The 13626-nt window shown below is 40.8% G+C and overlaps 1 protein-coding gene across 1 annotated transcript in view; it reads left to right on the top strand.

The window, feature by feature from the left end:
• Positions 1-13626, top strand: part of RELN (reelin) — a gene marked incomplete at its 5' end in the record, with an annotated part of 284100 nt that overhangs the window by 76595 nt on the left and 193879 nt on the right. The window contains one exon of the mRNA XM_084206102.1: positions 6534-6669. Within this exon, the coding sequence (XP_084062228.1) occupies positions 6534-6669 (136 nt within the window). The remainder of the gene's footprint in view (positions 1-6533; positions 6670-13626) is intronic.

Genomic DNA, 13626 nt, shown 5'->3' with positions numbered 1-13626 from the left:
AATGAGATGTGTTTTCTCCTGAGAAGCAGAATGAAATCACCCCCCAAAAATCAATTGGCAAAGGTGTATTTCAGCTGGGTGGCTGCAGTTCACTTAGGGCCCCATTCTGCACTTTTACTCCAGCTGAAAGGAACTTGCATGTGTAATTTAGGAACCTTTAGCTGGCTACTTGCTTGGCTGGAAACTGCATGAGCTCACGACTGTACATTTGTATTTATGCTTTAGAAATTATAGCTACCAGCTCCAGATATTTCTTTACCCCCAATGGTCCCTTTTATCATGGATTATTGATGCTTTCCTTAAACATTTTGGTGGGATTTTTTTTAAAGACAAAAGCCACCAAAAACAGGGAGCAAATTGATTTTCTTCCCATCACTAGTTCTATAATTTTAAGACTACATTGCAGGGTCCTGAAAGGGATTCATAACTGTTTAAGGATGTTGCTCAAATATTCTTCCAGTAGCTAAAACTAGAGCATTATTTCACTCACTCATTCAGTGAAAACATAAATTTCATTTTTACATATGTTTGCAGGTAAGTCTCAAAAAGGTCCTTTAAACATCTGAAGATACACAGGACAAAGGGAGGTTCCTACCTGTGGAATTGTGGTCTGAAAGCTGCAGCTTTAGCAGCCCTAAAAGCACTTTATGTCTATATCCATTCAGATTTTATCCTAAAATGTTCCTTAAGGCCTCCACTTGGCTTTCTGTGAGTTCAGGTCTTGCCAGCCACCAGTGCAGGGGCCTCTGCTGCACCTCAGATAACATGGAGAGGCAGCAGCTTCCCCTGAACATGCAGAGGACCTTGGTTCTGCAGCAGTCCTGGAGACCTGGTCTGCAGGGATTTTACTGAGGAACCAGGCTCCTTGTTAACAGCCACAGAGTTGTCACCTGTCCCAGCACTCCTGGATCTCACTGGTGTGGTCTTCCATGTGACAGGAGAGTGGGGGCACCTCTCTGTACAACTGATCTTCAGATTCATTGAGAGGAACTGCTCCTGCGAAGTAGAGACTGTGGGCATAAGCTCCCTGCCAAAGTGATTAATTTAATTGATAATAATTTAAAAAAAGACTAACAGCATCTTTCCATTTTGAAAAAAAAAAAAAAATCATCCACTCAGAGCAAGTCCCTGGTGCTGCATGGGGAAAACACGTAGCAAGCCCTGGTTTGGCCACTTCTGCTTGGGATTCAGCACAGGAGGTGTTTTCAGGCACAGTCACTTTTGCATATTCCCTGCTTTGTGACACCAGAGAGAACTGTGCTTACCTTGTGGATTTGTGCCTCACCCTTTGAGATGCTAGAGCCTGCATAGAGAACAGAGCCTCCAGCTCTGTTTCCCAAGGGAAGAGATGGTTCCTAGGGCTAGGTACTTTATTTTTGCATAATGCAAAATCTAATTTGAAAATGTCTGTTTCTGACTCAAATTTATTATCTCCTAATCAGGAATTATTGCTTTCTCAAATATGCCAGAGTTATTTTGTTACTTGGAGCTTTTTCTTCTTAGAATTTCATCAATATTTTATGTTTGGCATTTTGCTTTCACGCATATCTTCGAAAATGGAAGCATGTGGCAGAGAATCAGTTTAGAAGCAGCAAAGCCAAAATGTAGTCATTCATTTTACACCTGTATTTAACATTCCCTCTCTCATTTAATATCATACTCAATTCATGTAGTAAATAGGAAATGGTATCTAGCTGCCATCTGGTTCATCACTGGAAATTCTGTTGAGCCTTAGCTGTAATGAGAGGACCTTGACATGCAGATGAGCTCCTTGTATGAAGTTCTGGTTTAGAAAACTGTTTTCTAAGGAGGATATGTCGTGTTGTAATACAGAACATTATGTAGTTACACAGCATAGGGGGAAAGAGCTGTGGCAGATCCATGTTTCTCAGACTTACAAAGCAGAGAAAGATGTGACTCTTACCTGCATTTGCCTGTACCATTAGACAAATGCTTCCCAAGCTCTGTCAGTAGAAAAGATCATCCCTTGTCTTCCAGGGGCCCAAATGGAAGAATGGCTGCCATAATCTATGGTTGTCCCTTTTGGAGAAGCTACACAACAAGGTGAAAGTAATAATGAGCTCAGGATCAACACCTGAATTTGGGCATTTGTGGACCAAAATTTTCTCATCTCACACACCTTTGTGTATGCCATCTTATAAAAGAAGCAAAATACTTCCCTGCATTAGCTGTTACAGCCCCACCAGTGGTTCTGATTATCAATTAAATAATTTTAAACATTTAAAGATTGAAGTTATGTATTTATCATCTGACTTTACCTAAGCTTTTCCTTCCCTTAGAGATATTTTCCTATCCTTAGAGATATTTTTCTCTATCCCTGCATTTCTTGTATTAATTTTGTCCCTTGAAATCTACATCTTCACATAGAAGTTCTTTGATTCAGTGACTATAGGTAGTGTACTGAATAGAGCTAAACACTTTTTTTTTTTAAGTTTACACAATAAAAACAGCCTCTGAGTTCCCTCTTGAGAGGGACTGAGAATGTCTAATTTCTGTCCTAGCAGTGCTGTTGGCAGGTACAGAGCATGCCTGGGATTTGAATGGTTGCAATGGTTATACTGATCATACTGAGACTCCTAAACCCTCAGAAATTTTAGGGGATGGAGAATCTAGGAAGAAGCCTGCAGCATGTCATTATGAGGAGTGCATGCTGTAAAAACCAAGAGAGACGCTAAAATGTAAAAATCAGCGAGATGCTAGCAGCTTCTTTGCACACAGCACGTTTTAGAGCAGTGCATGGGTACCTCTCACAAAACTTTGAACATTTCAGTAGTCACTAAGTCACATGGAAACACTTGATTTTTTCCTCAAGTGTTAATAGAGTTTTATACGGGATGATCTTAAAATTTTACCTAAAGATTTTTAGTTTTATGAGACTTGTGAGACTTTGTGAGACTAGACATGAATGTACATAGTTGCACTGGTCACCAGGGTGTGAGGAAGATACCTACACACAATATTGACCTGAGCCACTCTGAAGCTGTCAGAGGTACACACAGGATCCAGTTTTGTTCTTAGAGCTGCTGTATAATCAGGCTTGTCTCATAGTCATTTAAATCTTTTGTAGCAGAATGTTTTTTGCTTTTGTACTTTGATGTGCTATGGGGCAAACATGCAGTCTGAGAAGCAATTTACCAGTTTGGAGAGGGGCTGCAGGAGAAGGGTGGAGTTGCCTTCCATAATAAGGAACTGCAAAAAGACTGGAAACAAAAGGGTGGAATAATATTCTTTGCCCTTAATTTAGCAACTTCTTAGTATCAATTGAATTATCCATTTTTATCATTTTTATGTTCACTTTTTCAATAGGAAACCTTGGAATTTAAGCATCAAAAAGATGCATTTTTTAATATTGCTGTCACTCACTGAAGTTTCATTATTTAATTGTTGTTAAATGTTCTAAAGGTTCTGAATTCCTAAATGGGGTTGATGTACTCAATAAAGGCCCAGCAGATGAGGAGGGTTGTTTTTATTGTAATAATATAGCAATCAATTGTTAATAAAATATAAAGATAACACGGTGATAAAATTATAAAATTGGAATTTGAATGATTGCTGTACTATTCATTGATGTTTTTCGGAAAAAAAATTGAATGACTTGGTTTTTTTCCTTGTTTAGAATTTAGTAGAGTAACTGCAATAGTTCTTTTTCTAAACTGTAAATCAAAGGAAAAAGAAATTCTCCACAGATGTTGTATGTGTTTGATGTATTAGGCACATTTTTGCAGTATACTGCCTGAAACCTAGGGAATTCATTAACTCACAAGTTGCTGCCAAGGAGGGAAGCAGTCGCATTTCCCAAGCTGCTCTGCCTGTCCCCTGGCTGGGGGATGTGTTAGGGCAGCCTTTGTCCTCCCTTGTATTTGGCTGGCTCTGGAGAAAGGGGAATTTCTTCAAACTGAAGGGCTGTTCCTGCTTCTCCCCTGACAGCATCTGTTATTTAATTATCCTGATGGTCTGAGGCTGGCTGTTTCCCACTGCACAGCCAGGGATGATGAGAGATGAGAGCTGGTGGCCTGCAGCAGCCCCAAGACCCCAGCCCACGGTGCTGAAGTCTCTGGCTTTAGCACAGACTTCAGAGAGAGGGACAGGCTTTGGGAACAAACCAGAGTTACCACCTGACACCCTGGGCAAAGCAAAGCAGTTGCCCAAATAGCATTTGCTTTGTGAGGGACCTCTTTGGGCATATTTCTGGACACAGCTGTCCCACCAGAGCTCTGCTGCAGGATTTCAGCAGTGAGAGCAGGGCAGTGAGCCTGGGCATCAGTCAAGTGGGATTCCTTAAGGATGCTACTGTCACCCCTCTCAGTTAGGCAAGAAAGGCAAATAAAACAATACAGCATGGCAAGAAGTGGGCAAACCTCATCTGTGTCTAGTCTCTTGCAATAAAGAAAAGTCAGCAAAATACCATCTCTCTGGATTGCCCTACTGCTGATCTCCAGAAAAGAGGCTCCATTCAGGGGAGCTTGAGCCTTCTCTGTGACTGCCCTGACACGATGAACTGCAGCTTCACTTGGGGATTTGGGCTGTGACTGTGTGAATGACAGAAAATCTCATGTGGATTTTCAGTGGGGAACTGAGAAACCCTGAATGAGGAGGTTGTGGTTGTTTGCAAAAGATACAGGCATCACTACAGGCATCACTTGCTGCCTCCTGTCACTCCTGGGATGGATCACTTAAATTCACTGTGGCTCATTTCTCCCAACCAAAAGCTGAAGCTGGCCTAGAATTTCATAGCCCTGAGGATAAATAACATCCATAACCTTGAGCTATAGTCTGTCATCCTCCCCAGTTCCTGACCAGGATTTCAGACATTGCCTTTTGTCTATAAAATGTGAAATGTTTGCTTGTGAGACAGCCCCCACTCCATGCAAGGTGCTGCTGGCATCCAGTCCCTGGGGACACCCAGTGGAGCAGTGTGTCTGCATTAGGAAGGATTTATCTCCCTCCTTGATGCAAACCTCTCACTTGCAAGGTCCTTCCACCTCTGCATAAGGTGGGGGCTTACAAGAAATTGCTGCATTCACATTACAGGAGAATTCCCAAAACCCCAGTAATAAAGAATTCAGAGATTGTAGGCACACAGTTAATGGGGATTGGGATGGGGCTGTGGCTGAGCCCATCCCCATGGGCACAGCTGTGAGCAGCAGGGGAGCAGCACTGACAGCAATGAGCCCTGGAGTGCCCAGGGGCACTGAGCAACCACCACAGGGAGCAGAGGGCACACAGGGGCAGGGCATCAACATGGGGGGATAAAAGGTGGGTAAAGAACAAGAGGGGCAGATGTGTGCAGCCTTCTGAGGTGATGTGGTGTTGTTCTGCATGGGTTGAAGCCTTCTGAGATTGTATGGTGATGCTCTGTGTATCGTGGCTGTCTCAGCTGTGGTGTGCGCTGTACGCAGCGACAAGAGATGGGTTTTAAATCTCTGTTGTTGTTTGAATTGCAACAAGCAAATTCAGGAAATTCCAGCCACTAGAAACTTTGAGATGCAGTCACCAAATAGCTGCCAGTGACCTTTCTGAGCACAGTAGTGCCTGCTCCTATTGCCTTTCCCTTTTGATCCTATTAGCAATGTTTCGGCCTGCGTCTCTGTTTTCTGAAATGAAGGTTCAATATTTGAAGTAACTTGGGACAAGGCATTCTCTTCTGATAACTGTGTTTAAAAGTATAGTTTCATCTCTTAAAAGTTCCTGCTCTTTCATGTGGTAGGTGTAAAGGTGTAGTGATCCATTCTGGTAGGATTGCTTTCCTTTAAGTCAAAGGGTGTCAAACAAACAACCAAGTTTGCACTGCTTTGTAGGAAACTACAAAAGGGCTCCAAGGGGAGAAAGATTGCTGTCAGACATTGTTTTTACATTCAAAATACAGTTCTTTTGTCTAATGTTGAACTGCGATGAATTCCAGAGGGAGGGATTAGTAGATGACATTTACATTAATTCATGTATTAGAAGCACATATGAAAAAGAAATAAAAGAAAAATCAAAGGAACGTGTTCTGGTAGAAATGTGGAAGGTTGCTGCTTTTACTTCAGATCAGAAGAGTTTGTGAATCCAGAGATCACCTGTTTTTCCTAAATAGATGCCTATTAATAGATAATACCTTTCTCTAAGAGCTTCATTTTTCTTATTAAAGTAGAACTTTTTGTTTTGCTTCAGGTGTTATTTTATTTTAGATCTGTAATGAGTGTAAATGAGGTAATGGAATAACTGATTTACAGTAGCTGTGATCTAGCTCTTCCTTCAAAACTGCAAATACTTCCTCTGGTATTGGCCTCATGGAGACTAATAGCAGTAAATACACGGAGCCTTGCAGTAAATGCAAAGTCAGCCTTGGCTGAGGCAAAGGCCAGCTCCAGTATTTTCACTGGCATTAATTCTAATTGCTCGATGGCATACCCCTGGGGTTTTTTCATTCCTGATGAAGCACATGGCAGATGCATTTCTCGGTCTGTTAGCACCTCGCAATGAGCCATTAACACTTGTTACTCTTTCCTTCCTCTGCGTCTTTCTCCTAGGAATTATGTCTGACCACCAGTTCGGAAACCAGTTCATGTGCAGCGTGGTCGCATCCCATGTGAGCCACCTCCCGACCACCAACCTCAGCTTCGTTTGGATTGCTCCACCTGCGGGGACAGGCTGTGTCAACTTCATGTACGTACGCACCCCGAGCCGCGGGCACACACTCACTGGAGGCAGTGCGAGCATCCAGCCTGCTCACCCTGTCTGAATAAAAGAGCCAGACTACACTGCCAGGTGCAGACTGTCATCTGAAGTAAGAATATTAAGTTCTTCCTGGCTGGAGTGTTTCTGTGCATATTGGGAGTTCTTATTTTCAAAGCGTGTAGGAAGTCTAGCATTTAAAAGAAATGGATTCTTCTTAGTAATTAATCATGTCATTGATGCTTTAAGTATATGGCCCATTGGCACTGACACAGTCTGGTGACTATTGCATTTAATTGGAGTTTGAACATCACACAAATACATTGTTCATATTGTAAGCATCAGTGTAAAATGCAAGTATTTGAGAGTAGCTATACTCAAGCGTTTACTGTTCCTAATTTTAAACACTCTGAACTTCTGATGAACCAAGAATGACCAAGAGGGTTTTTTTGGTCATTTGTTTTAAAGACATAAGTTATCATTTGATGTTTTAGCACCAAATAAAGTTCTAACACAATAGCTTAACTTGAATCATTGGCATATATATTACTAACTTTTACCTTCAAGTAATTTCTAATTATTTGTCCCAGAATTTTATAGACCAGATTTGAGAGAGAAAATACACTGAGAATGCAGTCAAAAGTAGAAAATGTTTCAAGTTTGATATTTTCAAGAAAAAAGAGGCAGACAGCTCCCAAATTCAATAAGTGAATAATTGCAATATTTCAGAGACATGTTTCTGTGGCTGTCCAGTTGTCAAAACAAGCCTTCTGAATATTATTCTCTTTCAATCTATACTTGGAAGCAGCAGGTAAGTGCCCCATATAATCAAGGTTTTTTTACTTTTGTAAAAAATAAAAATGACTGATTTTTTTGACTACATAAGTTGCTGATGGTGAGCACAGTACCTGTAGATTGATTTACCTGTGACTTTGATATTTCCCCTTACCTACATAATGCACTTTTTTTGCCTATACTGTCAGGATACATTATTTATTAGCTGTGATGACAGTGTCAAGACATTTTTATTTCTAACTCTCTCTTCTTCTAAACATATAACAGCAAATTGGGGAATAATAGTTTTGATGGCTGGTAGCTAAATTGTGAGGGTGTATTTATTGTATATAAAACAGTTGTATATACCTTGAGGAAGTCTGTCAGCTATGGAGTTTATAGAACTTCTAATTTCTTTCTAAAAGCAGTTTCCTTTTTTTGATAAAGTTGAAGCAGCTAAAGTTTGTTTGAGCTGCCTGTACATCTTCTCTGTTTCACTCTTGCTTACTCCCTTTCTTTCTTGAATTTTTTTGGTTTTCCTGGTATTCAAGAAATATTTGTTGAAGTTTTGGTCCTAACTTGCAGAGTGACTGTGACTGTATTTGTTATGAAATATGACCCTCCATTGCGAGTTTTGAGGAAAATTTCTAACCAGTCATTCATTTTCCTGTGGGTGATTTTTTCCATGGTTTTGTATTGGGTTTTTTCACGTTTGCCATTATTGAAGAAGAAATACAAATACTATTATGAATGCTGATTCTCATTTAGATGACATTAAGGAATATTTTTCTTAGGCAATGAATGCTTGCCTATCTTGAAATCCATGAAAAGTCTAACACTGGCTTCCGTGGTAGCAGAGTTAGACCAGCACTGAACAGTTTTGGAAATCAAACCTGTAATTTCCTGTTTAGGCCATAATCTACCCCTTTGCCATTAGCACCCCTTGAACAAAGGTGGGGTTCCCACTATGGTAGGGAAGTCCTTAGCCATGCATAGCAGAAATCTGAATTTATTGTTGGCTGGGTACTTTGCAGCATGGATGTAAGCCCACATCTGTCAGAGCTGAGAGGTCTGATTGTGCAGTGGGGAGCCCAGCACCACGGCTGTTCCCAGGGTCCCTGGGTCAGTCCTGGTGGCTTTTCAGGATGTCTCACATGAGGTATGAGGATACTACATGGGTGATACTGTTTTGTCTTTGAGGATGAGCAAAATGATGCAGTTATATCAGTTTGCTTTCTCACAGAACAAATTCAGACCAGAGTGGAAAGGCTCAGCTCCTCTGAAGTTGGTGTTTACTCCAGGATCACACTTGTCTGCAGGAATACTGGGTAAACATGATCATCAGTTGTAGGAAATGTAAAGAGGGGAAATATGTTTTACCTCTAATCCTCCTCCTCAATTTTTCTTCAGCTGCCCACACTTTCTTGCCTCAGCTGGTGTTTCTCCTGCTTACTATATCACAAGTTGCAGTAAACAAAGCTATTTTTGTGGTGCTGTGTTAATCTGTGGTGCAGTGTTAATCTGCCTACCTTACCCAGCTCCCTGAATACAAAAGTTCCAGAGGATTCCACCTTATTTGTCTCCTTTTGTGCCTTTATAGCAAATAAGTTTTCTTAACGCTTTCAATTTAATATAAAGTTTAAATTTGATATAGATTACATTTATTATATAAATTTAATTAATTTTTCTTTAACTTAGTATAAATTGGAAGTGTTTAAAAAAGATATGTGAATTTATAGGCTCTGACTATAGTTCAGTATAGGTAACAACTTCCTATACTGTTTGTTGCCAATTTGTCTGTGAGTCAGACCAGCTCATTAGTCTTTGACCTCTCTGGGGATGGATAATAAGGTTATTAATTAGCATTGGCTTTGACGTGCAATTTTTGAGTGTTGATTCCTCTCCCTGGACAATTCTCAGGAGGAACTGAGAAAAGGTCACCAGGCAAATCTCTCACAGGCCAGGCAGCTCTTTTGCTATAGATGCACAGACAGCTTTTATTAACTGCACACACTGTTGACCTGTTCTGGCTTCCACTGAAGCAGTGGAATTCTGTGGATGTGACACAAAGTCAAAACCCTGTAGCCATCATGGGCAAAATTCCCTTTCACTTCATCTGTGCTTTTTGGTGTGCTCTTCTAGAGCTCAGTCCTGAAAGACAGGAGCCCCAAGACACGAGATTTGTGCAGTGATGCTGTCAGCCTGTTCTTCCTTGTAGCTCTTGTATCCATTGGTAAGCAGACAAACATGATGAAGGGGTTGAGATATTAAGATACTAAATTGCATAAAAATCAGTAGCCTGGCAGACCATTTATACCTGTAAATTTGGACGTGCCCAACAACAATCTTCCCTGCTACAACATGATTTGTTTATAAACTGCCAGAAATATTCCTGCTGTCAGTGTGTGAGTTCCCAGTCCTTGCATTTCCCAGTCATGGTGCAGGAGGATGGCTCCTGGCCACACCGAGGTTACTGAAACAGCCAGCGAGGGACACACGAGGGTACTGCTGTGCTGCAGCAAGGAATGTTGTGGGGAGGGATGTGGGGCACAGCTCTGCAAGGAAGATGGCCTTATTTCTGTGTATGTGAGATGCAGGGGCACAGCAAATTGGGATTTACACCAGCTTGCTAGCACAGCAGTCAGTTTCTTTCCAACCCTACTGGAATATTCCTAAATTCTGCAGTTCGATGTAGTCCGGTTATTTCCATTGCACACAGTGCTGTGCCACTGCTAAATGGAATGTTACCTGATGGAGATTTGCATCTTTCCTTGCCCCAGTGTTTCACTCAACAAGCCTTCTCCCAGTTTCACCAGGAAAAGGGGTAGTGTAGACCCCTGTGCTCCATGGGGGAAGGTGGCTGGATCCAACCTGTTTCTGTGCAAAATAAGGCAATAGCCATTTTTTCACACTCATTGTGTGCAAATTTATTTTAACTCTGTTAGGTTTTTTCCTGAAAGTACTTTATTATGGCTACTAAATGAATGTTAAAAGTACCTTTCTATAAAATACACTTCTAAGAGCAACACTGAGTGCTGTTGGTGCTTCTGTAGTACATCTTAGTGTGATCCTTTGGTGTGTTTTCACCATAGGTGCTGCCAACTGAGCTGAGGAAATGAAAGCTAAAATGCATCATTTATCACAGGTTAGTTTTCTTAGCAACAACCTCGGACTATGTTAAAAAGGTATTGAGCACAGGGCATCCCAAGCAAATTGCCAGGATCTGTAAATGCTCTTTGCCACCACAAAATAGTAGGTCCTCCTTTATGCTAACAAGCAATTTCTCTGATTGTGTGCAAATTTGTAAAATATTATCTTCATAATCCTTCAGCTAGGTTTGGTGGTTTGTAATTTCTGCTCTAAGCTCACACTAACCTAGTTAAGGCTCAGCCTGACAGCAGGGATAATAATGGCTGTTAAGCAGGGTGGCATGCTGGGCTGCATCTTAGGATGTTAAGCCTGTTGTTTTATAGATGGCTTAACTTTCTAGTTTGCAAAAGTGATAAAGCTGACCTAAATAGCAGAAGCATATTTTGTTTTGACCACCAGCAGGGTTTATTGCAGAAGTTCCAGCTTTTGTATTAAATTTCATTGCAGGCAGTAGAATGTACCTAGAAAAATAAGTACTTTTCTTATGTAACCATTTGTGTTAGTCACTGAACAGGTGTTTAATAATTACAATTGTGTCTATATATCCACAATAACTTCTGTTAATGGAAGACTGGACTGCTGTGAAGATACCTGCCCAAGTCTGTAGGCAGAGTCTAATAAGCTAGTAAGTGCTAAAAGGCCCAATCAGATATTTTGTGACTCTTAATTAGCACAGCCTATGGTGCAAATGGCTCAGTAGGAATGGGAATAGCTGTGGTGGTCCCTCCCTGTGAGGACAGAGGTAAGAGAGCAGTGGTGACTGAGGCAGGAGAAACTGATTCTCAGCATAGCTCCTGGAAAAAGTCTGGGAACTGTTGGAAGAAATTTTCAAGGAAGGAGATGTGTTTTTCACTGAGAATATGGCTCTTCCCATGATCACTTAAAGCTACAGCTCCTTTCTGGGAAGTTTGAGGCACCCTGTTCCAGAACTGGTCTTTTCATGCCCATGTGTCTAAGCCTGTTTCAGGAACTGACAACGGTGTTAATTATGAACTCAAAATACCCTGCTGTACAAACATTACAGAGCATAAAGCCTGTGATTGAGAGACTTGGTTACCTATTTAAAGCATTTCTAGAAAACCTATGATAATAACTATAGAAATATTGAATAAACAGCCAAGAAGATTACATGCTTTGCTATATTAGTTCTCTAGCCAGGGTGGGAAAGATCTATATTATCTCAAGGAACCACATTCCCCTGGCAAACCACTTAGCTAAACTGCCATTTAAGACACTGTTTACTGTGGTTTTTTTCAATTGTTTTAAAGAAGTACAAAGGATAATCTTAAAGATTAAGTACCCAATTATGTTTGTACACAATGATAACACACACAAATAATAACATTAGGTAAACAGAAAACAGCATCTATCAGAAGTGAGGTCCCTTAAGTCCCTTGTATTTATGTGTAATCAACTCTCAATTTTATGGTGGTGAATGTTTTTCTCTCTCACATTTTTACGATGCCACAGAATTGTGCACTGAATACACTGCTGTTCACAGCATTCTAGTTGCTGCTATATTTGAAATCTCTGCATTCAGTTGAGGATTGTGCCATAACACATATGAAAACCCTAATGTACAGATAGCCTTGACTTTGGGATTTTGTGAAGCAGAAGCTCCCTGCTTCAGTAAGTGCTGCCTTCCTCTTCCTACTCTTTACTGCAACAGGAGGGTGTAGAAGGATATTTCATAGCACTCTTTGTGATATTGGTGTGGACTCTGAGTCAGGGATTGTATGGGCAGCATCAAATAAGAGACAGTCATTGCTTACAGTCAGAGTAGTTCCAACATTTAGCCCAGTGTTGCAGTTATTTTTATTTTTTCATATTGCTTATAACTTGTCCCTTGTAGAAAAAAAAAAATCATCAGTAATTGTTCCTTGCTGGTGTGTCAGTCTAGTGGAACTATGAAGAAAAATTACTCCCTTGCTTGGTTTTCCACTTCCCTGGGTAGAGGCATTGTTGTGCCGTCAATCAACATTATGTGTAATATTCTGAAAATCACGAGCCAATATTTGATTCCTATCTTGGCTCTGCTCTCATGTCCCATTTTGATGTGGTGCCCAGATTACCTCCATCCTCTGTGTTTGTTAATTTCCAGCGAAATGCAAACTGTGCATGGAATCATTGTGGCTCCTCTCCGACCCCAAACAGCAAAGACTCATCTGACCATGTGGAATTAGATTTAACTCATCTGTTATTTCTGACTTAGTTTTGTCTACTTTGTGTAAAGCAGACTGAGGTGACTAATGAGAAATTGTGGGTGTTTTCAGAAGCTTTTTTTAACAGAAGATAGTAACACAAAGGGTACTGTGTAGGTGAGCACTCAAAAGTGTTCAGAGCAAAGCAAGAAAACCAACAGAGAGGATGAAAGCTGGTTACACCAAGTTGTCCACTCCTGCAAAGGGGTTTTCAGTTGTTTCAGCTGGGTGTGGGATGTGTGCCTGTCTCCAGGGAGGGGTTTATGTGAGCTGTGTGCCTGTAGTTCTCCTGAGGGTTAATGGGTGTGCAATCTGGTTCCATAGACATCCAGGCCTGACATTCAGCTCTACCTCCAGGGAGAGGTACCCACAGGAATACAAGGTGCCTACTAGCTTCCTGAGGGTGTTTCAAATTATTTTACTACTTCTAGGCAGCAGAATTAAGATCTAGATCTCCACTGACAGGAATAGATCTCTAGCTACATAGCTTGCTTGTGGACCTTTACATATGTATTTATTTTAAGATTTTTTAAATGTGAATTGGAATCCCACCCAGACTCAGCTGCCTAAACATAAGCATCCTGCACCAAGTAATGAAAATTAATTTTTTATCCCCACCACACTCAACAGTAAGTAACTTTGTCTGTGTCAAGAATTTTTCAATGAGTGGTCTGCTCAACAGTTGAAATTTGCTGAAGGGTATGAACAAAAATGGCAACTGTGTAAAGTTCATAAAATCTTGCTATTTTTCTCCTTTTAGGTCAAATCTGTTGTGTAATATTATCTCAGATGAGTGATATTCCTACTAAAAGACCACTTTAAT

This window comes from Fringilla coelebs, assembly GCF_963513975.1.
Source record: "Fringilla coelebs genome assembly, chromosome: 5".
In the NCBI taxonomy this organism is placed as follows: domain Eukaryota; kingdom Metazoa; phylum Chordata; class Aves; order Passeriformes; family Fringillidae; genus Fringilla; species Fringilla coelebs.
This window is presented reverse-complemented; position numbering and strand designations above follow the sequence as displayed.